General features: G+C 44.8%; 2 protein-coding genes across 3 annotated transcripts; one reads left to right on the forward strand and one right to left on the reverse strand.

Moving 5' to 3' along the window:
* The first annotated feature begins 4371 nt into the window (after positions 1 to 4371).
* On the forward strand, positions 4372 to 7711 carry hapln3 (hyaluronan and proteoglycan link protein 3). Its single transcript, XM_062462118.1, has 5 exons — positions 4372 to 4525; positions 5098 to 5248; positions 5813 to 6211; positions 6345 to 6647; positions 6789 to 7711. Exons 2-5 carry the CDS (start codon positions 5113 to 5115, stop codon positions 7061 to 7063), a joined length of 1113 nt encoding a protein of 370 aa, XP_062318102.1. The 5' UTR covers positions 4372 to 4525; positions 5098 to 5112; the 3' UTR covers positions 7064 to 7711.
* Positions 7712 to 8578: 867 nt separating this feature from the next.
* On the reverse strand, positions 8579 to 20565 carry acanb (aggrecan b). Of its 2 annotated transcripts, none has more exons than XM_062462120.1 (18): positions 20455 to 20565; positions 17283 to 17362; positions 16788 to 17171; positions 16357 to 16531; positions 16024 to 16151; positions 15626 to 15919; positions 15199 to 15492; positions 14800 to 14974; positions 14492 to 14619; positions 13959 to 14252; positions 13714 to 13818; positions 12377 to 13534; positions 12071 to 12184; positions 11771 to 11929; positions 11591 to 11673; positions 11291 to 11435; positions 10591 to 10773; positions 8579 to 10437 (listed from the first exon to the last, which is right to left on the reverse strand). In XM_062462120.1, the coding sequence occupies exons 2-18, from the start codon at positions 17353 to 17355 to the stop codon at positions 10349 to 10351; spliced, it is 3981 nt and encodes a 1326-aa protein (XP_062318104.1). In that variant the 5' UTR covers positions 17356 to 17362; positions 20455 to 20565; the 3' UTR covers positions 8579 to 10348. The 2 variants fall into 2 exon arrangements, with proteins under 2 accessions (XP_062318104.1, XP_062318103.1); XM_062462119.1 differs by having other exon boundaries at positions 15199 to 15498.
* Positions 20566 to 20830: the final 265 nt, after the last annotated feature.

A 20830-nucleotide genomic window follows, 5' to 3' on the forward strand; every position in this document is an offset into this window, starting at 1 on the left:
CGGAGATTCCCTCGTCCTCCTGTGGGACTTCAATGCTCATGTGGGCAATGACAGTGAGACCTGGAGGGGCGTGATTGGGAGGAACGGCCCCCCCAATCTGAACCCGAGCGGTGTTTTGTTGTTGGACATCTGTGCTAGACACGGCTTGTCCATAACGAACACCATGTTCAAGCATAAGGGTGTCCATATGTGCACTTGGCACCAGGACACCCGAGGTCTCAGTTCGATGATAGACTTTGTAGTCGTGTCGTCGGATCTGAGGCCGAATGTCTTGGACACTCGGGTGAGGAGAGGGGCGGAGCTGTCAACTGATCACCATCTGGTGGTGAGTTGGCTACGATGGTGGGGGAAGACGCCGGTCAGGCTTGGCAGGCCCAAACATAATGTGAGGGTCTGCTGGGAACGGCTGGCAGAATCCCCTGTCAGAAGGAGCTTCAACTCCCACCTCCGGGAGAGCTTCGACCATGTCTCGGGGGAGGCCGGGGACATTGAGTCCGAATGGGCCATGTTCCGGGCCTCCATTGTTGAGGCGGCTGACCGGAGCTGCGGACGCAAGGCGGTCGGTGCATGTCGCGGCGGTAACCCTCGAACCCGGTGGTGGACGCCGGAGGTGAGGGAAGCCGTCAAGCTGAAGAAGGAGGCCTATCGGACTTTGTTGGCTGGTAGGACTCCAGAGGCAGCTGATGTGTACCGGCAGGCCAAGCGGAATGCGGCTTTGGCGGTCGCGGAGGCAAAAACCCGGGTGTGGGAGGAGTTCGGCGAGGCCATGGAGAATGACTTCCGAACGGCTTCTAAAAGGTTCTGGACCACCATCCGGCGACTCAGGAGGGGGAAGCAGTGCACTGTCAACGCTGTATATGGTGGGGATGGTGCGCTGCTGACCTCGATGGGGGACGTCCTGGATCGGTGGAAGGAATACTTTGAAGACCTCCTTAATCCCACCAACACGCGTTCCGACGTGGAGGCAGAGTCTGGGGACATTGGGGGGGGCCCTTCTATCTCTGGGGCTGAGGTCGCCGAGGTGGTTGAAAAGCTCCGCGGTGGCAAGGCCCCTGGGGTGAATGAGGTCCGCCCGGAGTTCCTTAAGGCTCTGGATGTTGTAGGGCTGTCTTGGTTGGCACGACTCTGCAACATCGCGTGAACATCAGGGACAGTGCCTCTGGACTGGCAGACCGGGGTGGTGGTTCCCCTCTTTAAAAAGGGGGACCGGAGGGTGTGCTCCAACTTTAGGGGGATCACACTCCTCAGCCTCCCTGGGAAAGTCTATTCAGGGGTGCTGGAGAGGAGGGTCCGTCGGATTGTCGAACCTTGGATTCAGGAGGAGCAATGTGGTTTTCGTCCTGGCCGTGGAACTGTGGACCAGCTCTATACCCTCGGCAGGGTTCTGGAGGGTGCATGGGAGTTCGCCCAACCAGTCTACACATGTTTTGTGGATTTGGAAAAGGCGTTCGACAGTGTCCCTCGGGGGCTCATGTGGGGGGTGCTCCGGGAGTACGGGGTACCGGACTCCCTGATCGGGGCTGTCCAGTCCCTGTACGACCGGTGCTAGAGTTTGGTCCGCATTGCCGGTAGTAAGTCGAACTTGTTCCCGGTGAGGGTTGGACTCCGCCAGGGCTGCCCTTTGTCACCGATTCTGTTCATAACTTATATGGACAGAATTTATAGGCGCAGCCAGGGCGTTGAGGGGGTCCGGTTTGGGGACCTCAGGATCGGGTCGCTGCTTTTTGCGGATGATGTGGTCCTGTTGGCTTCATCGGGCCGTGACCTCCAGCTCTCACTGGAGCGGTTAGCAACCGAATGCGAAGCGGCTGGGATGGGAATCAGCACCTCCAAATCTGAGGCCATGGTTATCGACCGGAAAAAGGTGGAGTGCAATCTCCGGGTCGGGGAAGAGATCTTGTCCCAAGCGGAGGAGTTCAAGTATCTCGGGGTCTTGTTCACGAGTGAGGGAAGGATGGAGCGCGAGATCGACAGGCGGATCGGTGTGGCGTCCGCAGTGATGCGGGCTCTGCATCGGTCCGTTGTGGTGAAGAAGGAGCTGAGTCGAAAGGCGAAGCTCTCTATTTACCAGTCGATCTACGTTCCTACCCTCACCTATGGTCACGAACTGTGGGTAGTGACCGAAAGAACGAGATCGCGAATACAAGCGGACGAAATGAGTTTTCTCCGCAGGGTGTCCGGGCTCTCCCTTAGAGATAGGGTGAGAAGCTCGGTCATCCGGGAGGGGCTCAGAGTAGAACCGCTGCTCCTCCGCGTCGAGAGGGGCCAGTTGAGGTGGCTCGGGCATCTGATAAGGATGCCTCCTGGACGCCTCCCTGGTGAGGTGTTCTGGGCACGTCCCACTGGGAAGAGGCCCCGGGGAAGACCCAGGACACGCTGGAGGGACTATGTCTCTCGGCTGGCCTGGGAACGCCCAGGAAGAGCTGGTGGAAGTGGCCGGGGAGAGGAAAGTCTGGGCCTCCCTGCTTAGGTTGCTGCCCCCGCGACCCGACCCCCGGACAAGCGGAAGATGATGGATGGATGGATGGAAAAATATAAATATTTAAATAAACAATTTGTAAAAACTCATTCGATCTGTCAACACAGGTTTAGCTGAATTCTAACTTCGGTGCTAAATTGTATATCTCTTCGGCCTCAACATTTACTGATATCAATGAAAGACTAATATTGTATGAATGTTGTCATAAACATAGAGATCTATGTAATGATCACAAAAATTATTTGTCAGCAAACTATTTCTCTCACATGCCCTATCATTATCTCGCACATACACACACCTGTGGGACTAAACCCTGAAGATTGCAAACCACCATTTCCTCTGCTTATTAACAGGTCGACTACTAAACTCCTATGAGTCACTTGCTAAAACCACACACTCATCAACTCTCCTTTCATGTTCCACACACAGCTCTTCACCCAACAAAAACTGACTCCCTCTGGGTCTAAATGGTGACCTTTGAAATTACACGCCTGCAATTTACATGGACCTGGAATTTGAACCCCTAGGCCAAGGCCTTTCATCTGTGCTTTGGGAAGACCATTGAATGGGTTCTTCAAACGCATCACTAATGGCCAACAAGACTGACGAGGAAGATAAACCAGAATTCGGACTCTTTTGTATACTGTATATAGTATAGCTATACATGTATATAACAATATTGTAGATATTATGTAGGGAAAAGGGGAAGAGAGGAAAAGGTGGAAAGGGGTGCCGGATTTTAGATTGAGGTCAGATGGGTTAAGGGGTCTGTGTGGAAGGGGAGAGGGGTTGGAGGGATGGGAATGGGGGGTCAGTGAATGCATGCTCAATGCAGTTGTGGATTGACATCCTGCTCTTCTCAAAGGGCTCTCTGCAGCTTTTTCCTCTCCCCCTTGGTAGCTGTAAGCTATGTTTCTATTATGTCTGCAGGGGTGTGAGAGCAAGTCTGCAGTGATACTAAAATAACAGCTGGATATGGAGAAGGCCAGCCACAGAGGAAGCCAGGGGGGAACCATAGCGTGTAAGGGTTCTGGCATTGCTGCTAAGGTAAAGGTGGGATGGCAAGGAATGTATGTGTGTGTGCGTGCTTGTGCATGAACATTTGTATGTGTCTGTTGTGTGCTTGTGTCTGTTTTCATAAAGCAGGCAGTAGAGCTAGGGCATACACTCTTCAAGCCTTATGGGACTTGTAGAATGTGAATCTGGAAGGAAAACATCACACATCAGCACTGTGACAACTACTCTTCACTCAGCTATTTACAATGGAAAATCAACACATCTGAGGCCTCTGAGGGAAGCTGGAATTGTCTTTCATTTCCACCATCACAGCAGTTATTCTAGTTCTGGACTTAAATATGAGTCCACGTGACAATATTTTCTGTGTTATTTGAGGATATTGCAAAACATGTCATAGCTATGCCTAATCAGCTTAAACCAACATACCAGAATTTAGCAACTTCAACCCACATATTTTCACTTAAGAACTATGCTTACTTTGAATAAAATGTTGCATAAAAGAATCCCCTGACTATTAAAGATTACCCTGTATGAATTTGTCATGAATTGTATTGTATTATAATGTATACATTAGTAATCATGAGCGTACGGTTCCTGACACTTTACTACTAAAATAACAGTCCTTCTTTTGTATAGACTTACTTATTCTTTCTTCACATTGTTTATAAATGACACGAGTTAACCATATTACACCATGCATACAAAGTGTTCGTGCAAAAAATCCACCTGCATTGTAAATATATGTTGGCTACTGTTGACTATATATCATGAATCTTCGTCGGTGTGGAAGCAAGTACGTTACAGCTTAATTCTGATGCTTATGTTTCTCTTGGTACGGATGAGGTCACTGTCGTTCATACTCACTTCAAAGGGGATGCCTCTCAATGACGTCGTCCTTCTGCTTTTCCTCACAAAATATCAATGAAGGAATTGTGACCGGTCTATCTATCTGGTCAAAAAGGATCAAGTGGAACATGCATTAAAACGACGTTGCCACTTAGTTTACTGCCACGAGAACATCTTTAATCCGTAAGTTAAGTTTTATCACTTATTAACCATAGCCTACTGTGTTCGCCTTGAATACGCACGCGAGTTTTTCAAGTCTTTGTTTTGCGTGTAAAACTAGTTGTTGAAAAGTAGGCTACGGAGAAAGGAAATGTTTGAGACTGACAGCTGAAGTATTTTAATGAAATCATCTAGAAACAGGCGGAAATTTAGCTTTTTAAAGTTAATAGAGCCTACATTATTTGTTCTTTCTCAATTAGTATATTAAGACATTAACATGCGCAGCATTGTTTTGTTATTTAGTCAATTTGTTTATTTTAACAAACCAAAATGTACTTACCTGTATTTATTTTTCATTATGCTATAACAAACAATGGCCGGGTTTCCCAGATTCGTTTCTTAACGAATCTGGGAAACCCGGCCAAAGTAGTTTGACTTAACCTGAGAAAATATCACAATTGGCTGAAATAATTTATGTAAACTTTGAGATTTGGCATCCTCTTGTGATGATTTTGAGACACGTTTTTTGTGTTGCATTTATAGTGCTCTTTCAAGATCTTTCCTATAGGCTACTGTCCTCTATCCCTACCATACAGAAGTGTAACACCATTATGGCGATGCTGAATCTGCACATCCTACTCCATGTACTGGCCCAATGGTTGACTTTCCTAACCTCTTGCCAAGCGGCAAGATACAACAACGGCTTCTTCTACCACGACCTCATGAATGGCAACGGCAATGGAGAGAGTATGTACTAGAACACGTGTCCACTGTGTTTACGAAAATACTGACGTAGTAGGTGATTTAGCACCCCACATCTTATCCTAATTTACCGTGTCTGCAGTGTTGCTTAGCAGGTGCCAAAAACCTAGAAGAATACGTAGGTTAATTTGTTGTTTGTTTATGCATCTATGAATAACATTTACGAAATTTACAAAAGCATTCACAACAGTGTTGGAAGCTAGATTTTTTTTATTACTTGCTCATTATTTTATAGATTGTCAAATGAAAAGTATCTCCTGCTGGATGTGAATTATATGGAGGCAAACAAAGTCTTCCTTATTTTGTGCATCAATCGAATATTACAGGTGTATGGTGTTTATTGGTACATTTGCATTGGTAAATTTCAGTCTACATGCTCAATAATATTTTAAGTACAGGAAGGGGCCTTGTCCTGTGCCCTACACCCTTTTGAATGAGAGCCCTCTGGCTGTGATGCTGTGCAAATACTATTTTTATTTAATTTGATGATTGGAATTTCACTTAAGTTATACTTAAGTGCTTAAGTGTCTGTCTGTTTGTCCTGTACAGTCTACTTCAATGGCGTGCGTCTACATGTGGAGTCTCCAAACTCCTTGGTGTCAGCCGCGAGAGGCAGCAACGTCACCCTGCCGTGCTACTACCGCTACGAACCAGAACTCAGTGTCCCCCGTACAACTCGGGTCAAATGGTCCTGGATCCCTGCCAACGGTGGCTCCTCGGCCATCGCCCCTTCTTCGTCCGCCGGAGAGACAGAAGTTATGGTTGCCATGGGCAACCGGCACCGTAGCTACGGCAGCTTCAGGGGCCGTGTGCGTCTGCGGAGGGCGGCACCGGGGGACATGTCACTGGTGATCAGCGAGCTGCACCTCCACGACACCGGCCGCTACCGCTGTGAGGTCATTGATGGACTGGAAGATGAGAGTGTGACGGTGGATCTGGAGTTACGAGGTCAGACTGTTTGGGTGTGTGTGCGTGGAGGTGTATGGGTGTGTATGGGTTGCGTATAACGTTTTTGTTAATGAGTTTCCTCTCAAATGTACAATCAACACATTTTTTCCTTGACCCCTCCCCATTCCTTTAGGAGTGGTATTTCCTTACTTCTCACAGAATGGACGCTACCATTTCAATTTTTTGGAGGCCCAGCAGGCATGTGAAAGGCAGGATGCTACCTTGGCCACCTTTGAACAGCTCTTCACTGCCTGGGAGGAGGGACTGGACTGGTGTAATGCCGGCTGGTTGGCCGATGGGACGGTGCAGTATCCAATCACCATACCAAGGGAGGGCTGTGGGGGCACAGACCTGTCCGCTGGGCTGCGTAGCTACGGGCAACGGCATCGTCTTTTTCACCGCTTTGACGCCTTCTGCTTTGCAGCTTCTCTTAAGGGTCAGTGTGTGGTTACTCACTCTAATCTTCTACTCAGCTAATGTACATAAGAAAGTATGTAAAACACTATCAGTGACTTTAGTGCATGGTGCCACATTGTCTCCCGCCCACTGTTTTCCTCTCTCCTTTCTGTGACGATAGGCACAGTCTACTTCTTACACACAAACAAGCTCAACTTCACTGAGGCAGTCCAGGCTTGCATCAAAGATGGCGGTCAAATTGCCAAAGTGGGTCAGCTCTACGCCGCGTGGAGGCTCATGGGATTGGACCGCTGCGATGCCGGCTGGTTGGCTGACAGGAGCGTCCGCTACCCTATCGTTAAGGCCCGCACTAACTGTGGCCCCTCTGAGCCAGGTATACGTAACTTTGGCTTTCTCCCTGAAGATCACAAATATAATGTTTACTGCTATCGGTAAACATGACTTAATTACTGTTAAATAAAAACTTACAACAGATGGCCTGTACTTGATTCTAATCTTTGCCTACACAGTGCACTGATGTGAAGCCCTGGTCTAAACAAGTTTTTAGCATGAACCAGGTCGCTTAGCACTGAGCCCCCTCACTGCTTTGTTGTCTACTTTTGTCTTACTTTACTTTTGAGTTCAATAGATTCTCATTGCCATGTATCTATGCCAATATATCAATACAACAACAACATCAGTTATATTAAAGTTACTTTCAAGGACCACTGTACCCTGTTCCCACACTTAAAAACACTTGAACCTTTGTTGGCTCACTACAGACTTGTTCATATCTCAAGAAAGATGTGCTTTCAAAAAGAAATTTACTTTTTGTACAACCTTCAATGTATTGTTCTCTGTTTTTGCTTTGATGTTATGACTTCCAACATCAGTAATGTTGTGTAGTGACGTATAGGCTATTCTTGGAAAATGTACATATATACATCTACATGTACACTGATGTTTTGCCAAGGATTCATAGAGAACTTGTAACTGATGGCATTTGTGATGTTTTGTTATTAATGATTATATGACTGAGTAGAGGTTGTTACAGTGATTTACAGTTTCATTATGACTACCCTTTTATAAAAGTGTTATATTTTACCATGTTATGTGTTGATTCTATGATATGATGGATTCATATGATCCTTGAACTCAGACTAGATAATACTGTAGCTAGGAACCCTTCAGCTGTTAGTCCAAATTGACTGTCAGCATTTCATAAAAGTGGCGCTAGTAGATGCAATTACAGTGGTAGTAGACCTACAGTATGGCTGCCTGAGTGCAGAGGAATCCTGGGCCAGAGAGGTGATTCAGACCACTGACCCACACAAACTGGGCACTGTATGTAATGGCAGGAGACATCCTTCGTAACATGCTCCATTCAGTGGGAAAGTAAACCGCTAACACCACAGGCGTAGGTAAAGAGCAAACAGAAGTCCCTGTGATTTTTGAACTCCTGGGCCTCAACTGCACGTCCTATTTACACCTGCTGGCCAAGCACGGGTGGAATGCAAACATGCACGCGCGCACACGAACACACACACACAATCTGAAGGCTGGCTTGTTTGTAATGCCTGCAGGGGATGAACGATGAATGCTTTGTGGAGCTCTGAGAGTGAGTTATTTACTTGAGTTCTTTTTTTTCTCTTTGCTTCCAGAGGGGGGTAAAAATAAACTAAATAGCTAGTTTGTTCTTTCAGCTAAAAGTGTGACTGGTGTTACTGTGCACTGTAGATCTGCTGAGAAAAAAAAAGATTGGGCAAAAGTATGAGGCAGAAAGTCAACATAAAAAATCAGTAAAATAAAAATCTCTTTAGATTGCTGATGCTGCATTTCTGACCTGTAAAATATTATATATTGAACAATAGTATGTATTATGTATTTTGGTAACTGAAAGGCTAAGATGAACCTTTTAACGCAGCTGTCTAATATTGCAAGTATTTATCAAATATAAGAAGTTTTCAGGTGTTATTTGATATTTTTAAATTATTTTTATTAAGATTTCTCGCCAAAACCATACCTTAGGTATCAACCTTACACATTTAGTTTGTTGTAAAGTACAGTCTTTGACTGCAGAACTTACAGTCCAAAAACACTTACATACTCTAACCATAACACACACATTGACACACAACATGTAGCTAACACGTTCCCATATATATACACACACACACACACACACACACACTTGCAAGGAGTAAGGCCAAAATACACAATAATTGTAATTTATTGTTTCTGTGACTTATTCTGTCATGTATTTAGGTTAAGGGCTTCATGTGTGTATGTGTGTGCCTGACCTTTTTGATATAAACCTTTTACAAGCATCATGTTGAAGCACACTGAGCTCAAATGCTGTGTTCTATGTGTGTGTGTTTCCGCCTTTGTCCCTATCACTGTATTCACAGCTTGTTTCATTAAGGGCTATCAATTCTCGAGTGCTTCAGAGCTCTTTGCCTTTTCATATTTGGCACAGAGATTTTTCGACTATTGGTAAAACACCACCAAGTCAGGATGGATACTTGCAGGTTGCAAGTAAGATAGGTCTGGAAAAAGTGTCCCCTAACAAACGTGCTACTGTGTGTCTGATCTCTATGTAAGTTAATCACAGATCCCGCTGTTCAGAGTGAAGTTATAGATAGACAAATAATTATTATAGAACATTATCATTGTTAGACAGACAATAGCTCACTGACATGGTAGAATGTGGTCGCTACAAAATGACTTGAGAAATTTAAACGAGTACAGAAGCTCATGGATTGTTAATGTAGGTCACAACTGTTTTTGGCTACAGTAGTTACCTGGCTCTCCCTACGGATAGCATTACTAGCCAATCACCCATGTGCAGAATTGGTCCAGTTTTAGATGATTCCAAGTATTTGAGCCATGGCAACCCAAGAACCTGGTTGATGGATTAGCATTATAGTGTATAATCATGCATATGTTGACACACTTTGTTCATCAGTCGGAAACACCAGCCTTATTCTGTCTCTATTCATCACACAGATGTTGTCCCTATGTGTGGCCTTAGGGGCCCACCCTAAAAAGTCTCAAATTAAAACAAAAATAGAAAAATATCCTAAATGATATAATAAAGATCTACATAGCAATGTGCTTGACTTCAGAGTATCCAGCTGTAATCCCAAACACTTAATTTTGTTCTGTTTTTGACTCTCAGTGTCACTCTAGTGCCTTGGAAAAGACGTCCCTGTCCCCAACCCCAAAGTAGTACCTGAATAAATAAACCCCAAATAAATCAAAAAATGGTAATAGTCTTTATCTATTTTGAAGTGTTGTATTGAAGTTTTGGACCCATCTATGTTAATGAAGGTGTATAAAGTGCCACCTGGTGGTATGGAGTCTGCCAAAACACTCCCTATTTCTATAGTACATTATTATGTATACTATCACCAAGTTTTATACTTTAAATCGATACCACTACTTTCTCCCACCAAATCATTAGCCTTCAACAGTTGAACACAACCACAAACAGAACATTCCACTAAAGTAAACAAAAGACTTCCCACATATCCCTACATGCCCCTCAAAGGCACTGAGTGACGCTCAAAGACCAAAATGCCAGTCAGATGGACTACAAAATCAAGTTGTAATGTGCTTTGTCGTTTATATACATGGTGGGAATGTTATCTTTTTTTGGTCACACAAAAATGGTTTGGGGTATCAGGTATTTTACAAGAGCGGTCCTTTAGATTCTCTTTAGTGTGTCCTTTCACTCCCTAATTAAAGGAGCTTCCTCCATGATTGACTGCTGACCGCTTTAGACCGCCTCCTGATGGACCGCTTGTGTAGTCTGTTGCTTGTGGTGCCAGCTGATGGGAAGAGAGGCATATTATCATGACATCTTAATACGTTGTGTATTCACTGAATGGAATAATGGTATATGCCGCCAGAAGTGCGTGTATGTCAGTTCTGTCAAACTATCAAGGTAATGTCAAGTATATATTTCTGCACATCTCACTTACGTCCTATACACTCCACTTGTGGCTCCTCCCACCGGCTGTCAGGCAGGCAGCGTACAACAGGTAGATGGCGCTGTGTGAAGCCAGAGTCACACTGATAGCGGACTATGGAGTTGACTGGGTAACGGTCTCTTCTATCGCCCATAGGTTTGGCATTTTCTACCTCAGGAGGCCAAGAGCACATGGCTGTGAAAAAAGGAAAAGGTATCATGTGTCAGTTGGGGCTTCATTGTTGGACCTACTAGGCTCTATTTTGCTGGTGAGGAGCAGAATATACATAAAATAATTGTGTGCTCTTTAGGTAAATCATGAAAATGAATTCCACAGCTGACAATTCTGATTATTGTGGTGGTATTTTCTTAGATTTGGAGAAGTGATGGTGCAGGAAGATACTTATCGTAAATAATAACTATTGATATTGAATTTGCAATTATCATGCCTAAATGACCAACTCGGCAATGAGACTATATTTAACAATTTTGATAATGGTGTCGTCAATGGACACATTCAAAAACTTGAGGTATCTAACCAGGGTCTCCAAACCACCATAGGTACACAATTCCTGAATGTGAGTACAGTGTTGCTGTTACTGTTTGTTTGTACAGACAAAGAGTAGATGTATATTACTCTTCACTTCAGCATTTTGGAGACTTTGCCACAGTACAGTTAGACCTAATCCTAAACCTCTGACCCCAGCTCATACCAGGTCCACTCTTGCAGGTGAAGGGCAGGTGGTAGTTGCAGGGTACATCATTCCACTGGCCTTCTTCATGCCAGATCATTACCACACAGTCCTCCGCTGAGTCAAAGTAGTTATCAGGTTGGTTTGGCCTCCAGTTCTCAAATTGCTATTAAGACAGCACCAACATGAACTTTGTAAGAGATCAGACAATTAAAATACGTTTAAAAGTTGCCAGCAAATGACAGGTTGGAAATGTCCTTATCAAGGCACACAAAGTTAAAAAGTCATGGTTTTGAGATACCTGTTCTGGGGATAACTCACCAGGGGACTCCCGTCTGTCCAGCGAAACTCATTCTGCACGTCCTTATCATTTAGTCCAATCCACTGGTAATCCTGGGCATTAGCTAGATAAAGGAGAGATTGAGGCCACATGATTACATGTAACACACACGCAGTGCACATGTAGCCTGCAGCACACAACACACAGTCAAAGGTACTCACAGTTGACAAAGTTTTGCTCCTGTTGCGAAGTGATGCTGACCAGATGAGAGTTGAGCTCTTGGCAGCGATGCTCAGCTACACCCCAGGTGTCCCTCTCAGAAAAGTGAAGGTAGCAGCTTCCCATGAATTCCACCCAGCCTTCTGCACAGCCCTGCGTTGCTGTGAACACACAAACGGGGTGATAATGAGAGAACCAATTCTCCATTTGGTGAAATAGGAATATTGATTATGTGTGTGGCTTTATTTTAATATGTATGTGTAAAGGTACATCTTAGCTACATCTGTGATGTAGTGTCTTACGTGTCTTGCAGTCTTCTCCAGTAAATCCATGTGGACACTGACAGACTGCAATATCACCCTGCACAGAACAGGTACCAGCTCCACACGGATTAGGTTCACAGGGGTCAGGAGATGCTGAGCCGGGGAAATCAAGAAACAAACCGAAACAATTAGATGTGGAGAGGTATACTTTGAACCAAATAATAAGCAGTGATTTCAAAATGCTACTTTCATTTAAAGTTTTAATACATTTATTTAGCGGTTTAAAGTCACAATAAAGTACCTTTCTCATGCTTTTAATGACAGAAATATGCTAATTCAACATACCGTCCTCAGTGGCAGGTTGCTGCACAACAGCAGGTGTCACTTGTGAGACAGCAGGTGCGGTGGTAGGACTGGAGTAAGTGGATGAGGGAGAAGTGACATAAATCTCCTCCGTGGGCCCAGCCAGGCCTTCAAGATCTAGCTGTGGTAGCTTTTCCTCTAAATGAACTAAGTTCTCTTGGTTGGTAATATATTCTGGAGAAGGGAATGTAGAACCTGGGGGCAGGACAACAGACATTCCTTCGGCTGTAGGATCTCTCCGGGAAAGCTCCCCATTGGCTGAAGCATGGTGATCCCAAGTACTACTCACTTCGTAGAACCCTGGACCACTACCATCACCACTGAGGTCCACCTGCCCACGTCCCTGTTCTGGACGACGATCAGAAGGCTGCACATTTACCTCCATCATCCCATCCTCCGGCAGGAAGACAACATCCCCTCGGGGTGGGGAAACATCTTCAGAGGGGGTCCCTGAAGTGTAGCCAGATGGATCCCCAGATCCACTCGGAAAACCAGAACCCATGTGATGGAAACCAGATACTTCCTGCTCGCCTGATGCTTTGGTCGTCTGGTCGACGAGAGTGGGGGTAACAAAGGATATGACTGGGATCCCAGAGCCACTGAAGAAGCCGCTGGTCCCTGAGCCAGACATGCCCCCTGATCCACTCAGGTCCACGCTCCCTCTTCCCAATTCTTGCTGGGTGGGCTGTTGCTTAGTAGAAAGGTCGACCGTCTCCCCATCCACCATGATGATTGTGGACTCTCCGCTACCACTGAGGTCACCACTGAGGTCACCACTGCCACTAAAAGAATGGGGACCCACACCGGAGGGGAACCCACTGAACCCAGGTTTCTCCTCTTCCCCAACACTAGACTCCCAGTCCCCAGAGTCTACCTTTGTGTTGTAGATGACGGAGCTCCCCTCCTGGGGCCCCTCAGAACCAGAGGCCTCTCCAGACAGGTGGTCGCCGCTGAGAGTGATGTGGATGCCTGAGCCAGATCCTTCCCCACTGGTCTCAAAACCCCCAAATGAATCCCCACTAGGACCACCAGCTCCACTCCCACTGCCACTGTCACTGCTACTGCCACTGCCACTGGCTGACTGCTCTGCTGAGCCTGAGCCAGACAGGTCAACAGAGACTGGAGGTACAATAGGAATGACTGGGGTAACACAGAGAGAAAGAGAGAGAGAGAGAGAGAGAGAGAGACCAGGAGAGATACTGTGACAACGCAAAAGATTCATGGAAAGGATGTGCCATAATCATGATCGTTGAATAGAAACAGAAAAATACACAGTACACTGAGAATTACGGAGAATGACAAAGTTAAAGATGTTTTACCAGGTGTCAATTGTTCAATACTCGTCGTCATGTTGATTTTTTCCTCATCCACCACTACTAGAGTCTCATTGACACTGGTTTCATTGTGAAGTACTCTGCGCTCAGCTATGGAAAATACAATTTCAAAATTACATTTAATCATTGAAGTTAAAACATTTAAATAAATATAGATGATATGTTTCCACTGACTCCTCATGTCTCTATATAATATTTCCATAATATTATAAAAATTAACTTTTTACTACCTCTGAAGCAGTAGGCGTCGTATCTGGAGTGCTGGTCTGGATGGCCTGTCTGGTTGGGGTAGGCATAGATGGTGTGTACCCCAGCCTTGCCTCCTCCACAGTGGGCCTTGGGTTGGCGGATAGGGTAGCGGACAGTGCGGTCAGCCAGCCAGCCAGGACGACACTTGTCCAGGCCCTGCTTCCAGGCAGCATAGAGTTCGCCGGTGGATGCCAAGGTGGCATTAAGTTTCTGACAGTGAGACACTGCCTCGTCGTAGGAGAAGCTATCATAATCACTTGTGTAGAAAACCTCACCTAAGAGACAGCGGAGTGGAGGGAAAGGTTGAAAGTAGGGACAGATAATATGGAATAAAACTGCCCCAATGTTTTTTACATTTTGTAAGTGGGATATCACTCAAGAGTTTGAGAAAAACTGTACTAAACTGATATGTACAATAATATGATAGATTTTTACTTAAGAAACAAGTGGACTTAAGGTACAGTACAAAAGTCTTATTATTTTAGGTCAACCTTAAAGTAAGAGCTAGTCTTACCCCTGAGGCGCTCAACATAGCAATAGACATCATATCGCTCATCAGAAGGCCTTAGGCCGTACGATCTCACTCCAGGGAGATGCTCCAGGTTACCTGAACACTTATCTCTGGGCGACACAATAGGGTACCTGAACATAGTAGAGAGAGGCAGTTAATACTTAGAAATCTGGGTGAAAAGCGCCACACTTCATATTTCCATAACAATGACCAAAACAGATGTCTTTACCTTAGCAAATCAGGCAACTGACAATTACCTGTCTAGTCTGACCTCAAATTAAAAAATGTAAAAGAATGCAAATGCAACAGACCTGACAGTTTGGTCTCTGAGCCAGCCAGCATCACAGTGGTGTAGGCCATCCTTGTAGGCTGCCTGGAGTTGCTGGGGGCTGGCGATGATAGCCCCCACACTTTGACAGGCCAGCTGGCCCTCAACGAAAGACAGAGCATAACGGCTTGAGCCTGCCCTGTAGTGGAACACCACACCTGGGAGAAAGGAGTTAAGAAAACAAGATATGGAGGAGTAATAGAAGGTTTGGGAGAGAAGGGAAGAGAGGGTGAAGGAAAAGCGAGAGAGACAAAGAGATATGGGAGATGAAAATATAAAGAGCTCTTAATATCGTATGTTGTTAACATGGACAACCTAATCAATATATTTGCATAAGGTTTACTTGGGCCGACCTCAATCCATATATGATCAAAAGACTAACCTGTGGGAGCCATGGCAGTATCATTCTCACGTGGAAGTTCCTGTCCCAGGTCTGGTCTGACTGTGGCCATGCTGACCTCCTGTTCTATCACTGGCGTCACCTTTGTAAAAGTATCGATGACACTGGGGGGGATGGGGAGAGGTTGTTCCAATGTGCTGGTGTCAGTTGGGGCCTGGGTGGCCACCTCTCCCCGTGCCTCCCCATCAGGTGTTGTGGAACGTGCCGGGAAGTCCACAGGGCTTGGAGTCATGGTGATGATGTCGGGGAAGGGTGTCGTCAGGATTGCATTGTCTTCTGATTCTCCATTTTTTAAATATAAAAATTGTGATTACCTAGAGTTCGACTGAGCATTCAATTGTTTATTCTTGGAAAATGGTTATTCAGTGGCCAGCAAGTGACCAGCGAGTGGTGCGTTCTATTTATTTACCTCGGAAGCAGACCGCATCATAGCGTGAGTCTGGGTAAGGATAGCCTGTCTGGTTGGGGTACAGGTAGACTGTCCTCACTCCTAGCAGGCCTCCTCCACATTGGGGCCTGGCGATGTTGATGGGGTAGCGAACACTCCTGTCTGCCAGCCAGCCTGCATTACATACGTCCATGCCAGCCTTCCATGCCAGGTAGAGCTGGCCTGTGGTGGCGAGACTGGCACCAAGTTTGGCACACTGGTCGCCAGCCTGGTAGAAGGTGAACTTTTCCACTGACATGGAGTAGAACACTCTGCCTAGAGGGATAAAGGTGAGAAGGTAAAGAGTGAGACACACACACAATGAAAGTAATACTTAAGAATTAGCACATGCCATGTAAGCATGATGTGTTGTAGAATACCTGACATCTTCTCGGCGAAACAATACACGTCATATGTCTCGTTGACGTCTCTCACTCCGTAGGTTCTCACACCTGGGAAGTCCTCTTTGTCTCCAAAACAACCCTCTCTTGGTTCGTGGATAGGGTACCTTTAGTAGATTACAAGTCGTGTAAAATTTAAGATAGACTCATATTGAGCAGTCGGAAATTACACTCAATTGGACTGCGTTGAGAACGTCAGACACATTGATATCCAAATTTGATGACTATGCTGGTTTCTCTGTGGTGCTATAACTCTGCTGGTTTACTTGGTATTGGCAAGTAATGTCAGTAGGACAGCTATATTAACTATACCTGACAGTTTGATCAGAGAGCCAGCCGGCATCACACTGGTGATAACCATCGTCGAAGGCGGCCTGGAGCTGGGCAGGTGTGGCAATGGTGGCACTGTTCTGGATACATGCAGCCTTGGCCTTCTCAAAGGTCAGGGTGTAACGAGTAGAAATGGCTCGGTAGTGGAACACAATACCTGGCAAGAAGAGGAGAAGAAATCTGTATTCATTAGGTGATAATAATATTAGTTAATAAAAATGGCAACATGGTGACTACCATTTAACTAATAACTCTAATAAAAACATTTTAGTAATAGGCAAATTAAACGACAACGAGTGTTAGCAGTATAACACTAATTAATTAATGATCACGTCAGAGGAAAATTCACAGGCTGTTACAAATGAACCATTGGGTCATGAAAAGTGATGTTACAATTGCAAGACCTTCCTTACCTTGAACAGTGACGTCCACAGAGTCGTAGCTATCCTCAATGCCATGCATGACCTCACAGCGGTAACTGCCTGAGTCAGTGGCACGCAGCTCTGTCAACTCCATGGTGGCATCGGTCGCCACCAGTGGATAGTTCACCATTGTGACCCGGTCCAGATACTCCGTCTCAACGTGAACTTTCCCTTCCGACGCCACCAGGATGAGGGTGACCTTGTCCTTGGTGACATGAGTCCACTTGATGCGGTGAGAGAGGGGGGCGAGGGTTGGAGCGCCAGGGTCGTTGACCGTGTTGTCCTGGAAGTAGCAGGGCACCACCACTTTGCCGCCCAGAAGAGGGAGCAGCGGCACCTCCTCAGGGATGCTAACACTCAACGTGCCATCAAGATCTAGACAGAACCCAAAGAGGGGGATTGTTGATGGTCAGCCATAGATAGAGCATTTGCATTGCTATCTCTACAGTTATTAACATGCGAACATGTAATTAAAATCACACTTACCCTCAGGGTTCTCAAAGGATATTGTTGCAGTGATGAAGGGAAGACACACACACAGAAAAGGTAAGATGACCATGGTTTACCTGTAGAATTGGAGGGTAAAAATTTATGTGATCACTTGGATGCGACTGACACGTAACCTTTCATTTCTACTACAAATTCACTCATACATAATATTAAATTGATTATAATTTATATTTACATTTATATCCTCAGAAAGGTTAATTCATGCTGGTCTAACCAGTTCTCCATGGAGGTAATTTTCATCGGTCATTCATGAATTTTTTATTTATTCATTCATTCCTTCTTTTTCCAACTGCCCCACAGTGGCAACCAAAAATTATAATAATACAGGACTGTACAGACCGCTACGCCTGTGGGCAAAGTGGAAATGATGTCAGAAGTCAGATGTGTCGAATCCCACACACAGACATACATACACATATGTTTATCAACGAATGTTTCTGGTACATGAAAGTCCTGATTACTAAAATAGGAGCTATGCTTTGCTCAGCATAGGGTATAGGGAATTAATTCTGTTTTTAACCAAATGCATTTCCGTGTTTATTGTTATAGTCTATTATGAAATGGAAATAGCCAAGGATAGTTGCCAAAGTGTAGCGTGCCAGTGGCAACCACTATTAAACCTATTAAGGTTACTTGTACAGTAACCTTACGGCAAGACCACAGAAGTCTCACTGTCCATTTTACTAGTTAGCTCATAGCTTGCAAACGGTTTGAGAGGAAGGGGGTGGAAACCAGACCCCAGTCCTTCCAACAACCTAAGGATTTGACTTCCTCTGTAAAGTGACTCCAGGGAAAGCATTACATCATGATATGGCCAGGCTGCGTTGACTGCAAGAAGGTCAAAGAGGAGAGCTATGATTAGAGTCAGGTCAAAGGTCTTAGGTCAAACGTGGCTGTTTGTTTCACAGCTGGAGGTGACAGTGTAGACACCACACCTGTCAGATTCTCAGACACAGTCAATGTTGACCACGGGGTATTGCATGAATACACTAAGACGTTCCCGCCACCAATTCAAACATACTAAAGCATGTTAACTGTCAGACATGGTTTGTGTTTGTGTAAGAAAGACATAGAGATAAAGAATGAGGATATGTGTGTTCTTTGCACGGTGTATAAATGAGGAGAATAGTCATTCTCAAATACAGCAGTGCCAATATTTGTTCCGCCACCAGTGATGTGAAAACGAGTTACACCTGGGTGTAGAACAACAACAGCACATCTTACACCTCTACCTTGAATGTTCATCTGTCTCTTGAACAATAATTGGTCTATTCTGTCATGTTTTGGTTAGAAAGGAGGAGAGAGGAATGTGGACTTGTTTAATAATGTAAAGTGGTATATTCTCCATATTCTCCTAGTCTAAAACGATGATCATTTTGTATGATATGAATCATATATGATATGAATCACAACTATTTATTATACAGTCCACACATTTTTTTAACAATAACCACATTAGCTGCAGTAGATTAGTGCCAGCAATATTAAAGTAATATTAAACTCACAAGAAAACTCACGCCACCAAGATACCTGCAACCTAAACTCAAAATGCACAAATACTCAGTATAGCCAACCAAAACGACTGTATGTGCCTTCAATCAAACCCACAGCAACTCCCTAAGCACCAATCTACGTGAAAAAATGTTAATGCATCATTTAAATCCTATAGCCATTCTAGCCACTCTGGTCCCTACGCTGCCACTGATCCCCCCTTCACAGTATCTCCATTCACCCAGCGTGGTGTGTTCCATTCCCACATTCAGCCGTTGTGGCATGTTCCGTTCCCCAGATGAGGCAGAGGGCTATAAGGCCGGGCTCTGTTCCTGCTGTGGAGGAGCCTGTGCCTGCCCAGGGCCTGGGGAGGGCAGCCCAGCCAAGGTAAACACTCTCTATGCATCCGGGGGAGGTGGGGGATGGGGTCAATACCCCCTTATATACCCCATCCAGGCCTCATGAGACCCCCTTACCCCCCAACCACCATGCGCACACACACACACACACACCACCAGAACAGAGTGGACATTGAGTGAGACCACAGCGATGGCAGGGAGCAGGGGAACATGGGAGTACACACCCCGTGCCCACGCTCGCCCATCAGAGAACCAAGTGTATGTGTGAAAATGATATGAATGCTGTAAGGTTGGTTTGTCCACACACATGCCCACAATCTTTACACACACACTCAAATGTATGTATGTATGAACAGATGCTTACACACTATATAGGTACTGTATATACTCTAGGTATGCTTATGTATGTGCATGGGTAACTATATACACACATTAGCATAAGCACACATGTACTGGCAAAGGATTAAACACGCGCATATACATGCACAAATGAAACATTGTATAAAGTATCTATAGTTGGGCTTAATGGTTCAGGTCATATAATTACTTTATCTGCCATCTGAAAAAGCCACATTAAAAAAGGTTTTCATAACTATGGAAGAAAGTATTGATAAGAAAAATTACATTTGTTGCATCAATTATAACCATCAAACTTCAAGCAACTGAGTTTATCAACCAATTGTATGGATTGTTGAAAAGCTCATAAGCAAAAAGGTTCAAATGTCCTTGCTGAACATTTTCCAAAAAAGACGCCTGTTTAATCAATTGTTTTCTAAATTAAACTAAAGCCTGCTCTTAAATATATTCTTATAATATATATTTTTACTATATGTACAAAATTACACATAAACATGCTATAAGAAGTAAGAGTAACAATTTACTGACAAGCCAGATGCACACCAGAAAACATCTCTCCAAAATCATACACATTGAGGCATATGTCTACATGTGATTCATTTAATGATCTAAAATCCTACTTACTCAATGGTCTCTAACCAGAAAACGCCTTAGAATTGGCTTCATGTAAACCTTTTATATTTGAATATGAAAATTGATCTTGATGTTTATATATAAATTGAGCAATTTGAAAAGCATCCCTGACTCTGTTGTCACTGATAGACAAAATCACCTCACTTGCAATAGGAACATTAACAGAGAAGTAGAAAAAAAGCTGATTAGCACAGACGCAATCAAAACATTTACATGTTAAGTCCCAGTCCTACAAGACAGTGGTTTATCAGATTTGGTGTATGTACACCCAACAATTGACATTTTCTCCAGTTGTCAGTGTAACGTACCGTTGATGTGCTGAGGCTCCTGGTGTCGGTGACTCCAACTTGAGAGCCAAGTCTGTATGAGTTCTGACTGTGTGCCTCTCCCGCATGTGCTGAGAGCAGAAAGAGGCTTTATTCAAACTCAGGAGAATTTTAGCAGTTGGAGAGCAAGAGAGGGAGGTCGAAAGGAAGAAAGAGAGAGCGGGGGGGGGGGGTGTTGAAAAGGTAGTCTGGGCATCCTTTTGCCAGTATTTCAAGGCCCTGGTACGTCTTGAGATTTTAATATCAAAGCACAGTACACAGTAGCACACAAAGCAGTGCTACCCTGTAAAGGTCTGTTATTATTTAAATTAGATGTATGATGAAGAAAATGCAATGGCGAAATCAGACCTTTTAAAGT

This window comes from Osmerus eperlanus, chromosome 5 (assembly GCF_963692335.1).
Source record: "Osmerus eperlanus chromosome 5, fOsmEpe2.1, whole genome shotgun sequence".
NCBI lineage: Eukaryota > Metazoa > Chordata > Actinopteri > Osmeriformes > Osmeridae > Osmerus > Osmerus eperlanus.

Coding starts and splice junctions, on each gene's coding strand:
- hapln3 (XM_062462118.1), top strand. CDS start 5,113: ATGGCGATGCTGAATCTGCACATCCTACTCCATGTACTGGCCCAATGG. Junction 5,249..5,812: donor TGGCAACGGCAATGGAGAGA/GTATGTACTAGA, acceptor TGTCCTGTACAG/TCTACTTCAATGGCGTGCGT. Junction 6,212..6,344: donor GGTGGATCTGGAGTTACGAG/GTCAGACTGTTT, acceptor CCATTCCTTTAG/GAGTGGTATTTCCTTACTTC.
- acanb (XM_062462119.1), bottom strand. CDS start 17,355: ATGGTCATCTTACCTTTTCTGTGTGTGTGTCTTCCCTTCATCACTGCA. Junction 13,819..13,958: donor CGACGCCTACTGCTTCAGAG/GTAGTAAAAAGT, acceptor TATTTTCCATAG/CTGAGCGCAGAGTACTTCAC. Junction 13,535..13,713: donor TATTGAACAATTGACACCTG/GTAAAACATCTT, acceptor GTGTTACCCCAG/TCATTCCTATTGTACCTCCA.